This window comes from Austrofundulus limnaeus, unplaced genomic scaffold (assembly GCF_001266775.1).
Source record: "Austrofundulus limnaeus strain Quisiro unplaced genomic scaffold, Austrofundulus_limnaeus-1.0 Scaffold1840, whole genome shotgun sequence".
Taxonomy (NCBI): domain Eukaryota; kingdom Metazoa; phylum Chordata; class Actinopteri; order Cyprinodontiformes; family Rivulidae; genus Austrofundulus; species Austrofundulus limnaeus.
The window spans coordinates 51,143-54,820 of record NW_013954242.1 but is presented as its reverse complement, the minus strand read 5'-3'; the positions used below and the strand labels follow the sequence as shown (position 1 = coordinate 54,820).

Sequence of the window (3,678 nt, the reverse complement as noted above, 5' to 3'; positions counted from 1 at the left end):
ACACACACACACACACACACACACACACACAGCCCTGCATGTAGAAATAATATTTCATCATCCCACCACTGAGACTGAATTAGGAAAACTGTGTTTAAAGTTTGTAAAAATGTTTGAGTGGTTCTTTAAAAATAAAGATAAACAGAAAATGCATCATATACAAAATTCAACTCTTCATTGACATAAAGAATATTTTAAATATTTACAAGGACTATCTTCATATTCACGTCTAATTTCTCTGAATTGTTTCTAGAATGTAAAATAGTTTTCACTACCAGTCGTGTATTAATATTAATTCTTAATAACGCAGACTACACAGTCTTGATACTTTGATGTTTGTACAGCTTTGATACTTTTTTGTTCCAAATTCTGTTTATCCTGTTCCGATTATCTTTTAGATTTGCCTGCTTGTGCAGCACCTTGTGAATCTATTTCTATGAAAGGTGTTGTATAAATAAAACTTTAATTTACTAATTCTTAAATAGGACAAACTCACTTCACATGGATATAATGGAGTTTTAATTTAATTAATACTGAGTTGTGTTAATGTAAAACTATGAAACATAATATAAGTTTTTAATACTCATCCTAAATATATCTTTTAGCATTTGTAATTACATTGTTACTGAGACTGATGTTATAAAGGCTTTTTAACCAATGACTTTATTTTAACTAGCTAAAATAAACTAAGCACTAATGATGCTTGGGTTCTATTTACCTGAATAAATAAAATAAAAGTAGTGTTTAACTTTAGTGAGCGTGCTTCAGTGTTTCAGCTGTAATCTGTTCATCTTACAGACTCATAATGAGACCCTTTAAACCTTTATATTCTGAAGCTAAACTCATAAACCCAACAATATGAGGCCAAACAAGAACAAACTTCAGTTCAGAAACATTTTCATTTATTTGAGATTAAAGGTAAAGAGCTCTGATGTGTCTTTAAATACAAAAATATTTAAGAACATGTTTAGGGTTCAGGTTGTGTAAGATATTTGAGAAAAAGTAAGAAAATGAGGAAATGTACAACATTTTTAAAGAAGAAAAGTATTTACAGAAATCAGAACAATAATTATAAAGATCCAACCCCCCAGTCAGAGCAACAAACCCTGAACCATCCAGATGAAAATCTTTGTGTTTCCTGGTTCAGCAGCCATGACAGGCCTGGATGAGGCTCAGAGACGAGCAGATTTACAGATTTTATCATAAACCTCAGGAAAAGCTTCGTTACAGCCCAGCTCCTGTCTGAGTCTGTGGTACAAAGTTCCATCAAACATCTGCCAGAACTCCTCCCGATCCATGTACACATCTGCATACAGCATCTGGAACCTGCAGGACAACCAGTAAATACACATGAACAGTGTGTGTGTGTGTGTGTGTGTGTGTGTGTGTGTGTGTGTGTGTGTGTGTGTGTGTTATGTTCTCACATTAAGTTTTAATTAAAGAAAAACATGTTTTTGTTTTATCAGCAGATTTAACAGACATGAGTTGGAAATATTTCAGTTATTCAGCTGGTTGTGTGTCCAGATGTGTGGCGGCCATCTTTAACTGGAACCCTCATTTATACAGAATTATTTTATATTATATATACATGATTTTAAAACATGTGCAGTGGTTCATGGGTTATTTTGCTAACAGGAAGTAAACTCGTGTTGGATTTGACTCCAGCTGGGTCTGAAGGTCATCTGAACCAGTTCTTGTGTTTTCACTGCAGTTATCTTCACTCTGCTGTCAGTTACAGTGAAGCAGGCTGAGTGACACGGCAAAATAAACTATTAATCTTTCATATTCTCCCATCTTGATGATTATCACAAAGTGTGAAATTATAAACTGACTGAAAAATAATTTAACAAATACATAGCTACAGAAATAAAAGTAATGTCTGTTATTTCACTTTCACTAATATAACAACTGGCTGTGGTTCAGTACAACATTCTTTAAAATTATTTACCAAGAAAAAAAAATATTTATGTGTAAATCATAGAATCTCACATTAATAAAGTTATCCTTTTATAAAATATAATGTTTCAGAACTGAACTTAACATTAAAAATGTCAAACAGCAACAACTTGTGCACACTGGATAGGATCTAAACTCATTTACTTTTCTTTTTTACCGTGTTTTATCAAACAGCAGACAAAACTTTTTAAATGTTTGAAGGAATATCTGATTCTTACACAAGAACAAAACCTTGGATAAAGTTGTTCCAGTTTTATCAGAACAAATTTCTGACGTCAGTTCTGAGCTGAACGTGTTCTCGTTTCAAACGTTGGAATAAAGCTTTATTATGTTGCTCTGCAACAATAACTCTTACAATAATAAAGCTCTACGAGGCACTTTGAGTGCACAAACAGTGTTAATACAGAATTATCACTATAAAGCACTACACGTATGTCTGACCTAATGTAAAATTAACACAGAACTGATAAAGAACGTAAAAGGTAAGTTTCATGCGTGCGGCAGCCATGTTGAAATGATGACGTAACTCATGCTGCTCATATTTTTGGAAAATGTCTCCGTTTTAGACCAGGGGTTCTGAACCTTTCTGACCTCAGGGCTCAGGTGCTGCAGAACAGAAACCTGCTGTAAAACTGCAATCATGCTGAGTCAGGCTTGATTTTCTTTTCCTGTTAAATCAATAAATCAAATCAAATCAAATACACCTTATTTAAAATCAATATGGTCCCACGGCCCTCTGTGGCCCAAAGTTTAAAAATGTTCTTTTGAGGCCCTCAAGGTGGCGCTCACGGCCCACAATCAGGCCACGGCCCATGGGTTAAGAACCTCTGTTTAATCTGTTGGTCATGGGCTGCAGGTGACTTCCCTTCTATTCTCTCTCTGTCAGGAGGGGAGCTCAGGTAGCCCACCCTGTGAGCAGATAACAGCAGGTAAATGTAGCCCACCCTGTTAGCAGGTAACAGCAGGTAAAGGTAGCCCACCCTGTTAGCAGGTAACAGCAGGAACAGGAAGCAGCAGCAAATAAAATACCTCAGAAACCCGCCCAAATAAATGACCTCTGTGAGATTCAGGGTTTATACTGGATTTTACGTTTTGTTTAGTTAATTCTGTGATTCTGTCTGCGTTTCATTAGCAACGTATAAACAGCAGTGGAGCAGGAGGAGGTGGATTCTGATTGGCTGTTGTCACATTTCACCTGGGGTGGACTGACCATTGGGAGTACTGGGACTTTTCCCAGTGGGACGGGGCATCACTGGGCCGGCGCAGGCAGCGACGGAAAAAAAAAGTTGTGTAGCCGCGCTTAATACCAGTAGATGGTGATAATGCACCAATTCATTGTTTACCAACCACCAACAAAGACAGAAGAAGAAGAAAAGTTTGCTGAAGAAGAGGAAGAAGAAGAAAATGAATAATAAAAATAAAAAGAGCAAACATGGAGAGTAAACGTAAGGGAGGAGAACAAAAATAAAGAGAAAAGAAAAATCATCTACAAGAAAATTCAGCCAAGTGTCAGAAACTGACGTTTACTTTCTGCTGGTGCATCGTCATCATCATCATCATCATCATCATCATCATCGTCATCATCATCATCATCCTCATCATCATCATCATCATCCTCCTCCTCCTCATCATCATCATCCTCATCATCATCATCCTCATCATCATCATCATCATCATCCTCATCATCATCCTCCTCATCATCCTCCTCATCCTCATCATCAT

The 3,678-nt window shown here is 36.5% G+C and overlaps 1 protein-coding gene across 1 annotated transcript in view; it reads right to left on the bottom strand.

The window, feature by feature from the left end:
• Positions 1–880: 880 nt before the first annotated feature.
• The window catches only part of dhcr24 (24-dehydrocholesterol reductase), a 14,665-nt gene continuing 11,867 nt past the window's right edge, over positions 881–3,678 (bottom strand). The window contains exon 9 of the mRNA XM_014033781.1: positions 881–1,326. Coding sequence (XP_013889235.1) covers positions 1,173–1,326 — 154 coding nt within the window. The 3' untranslated portion in view covers positions 881–1,172. The remainder of the gene's footprint in view (positions 1,327–3,678) is intronic.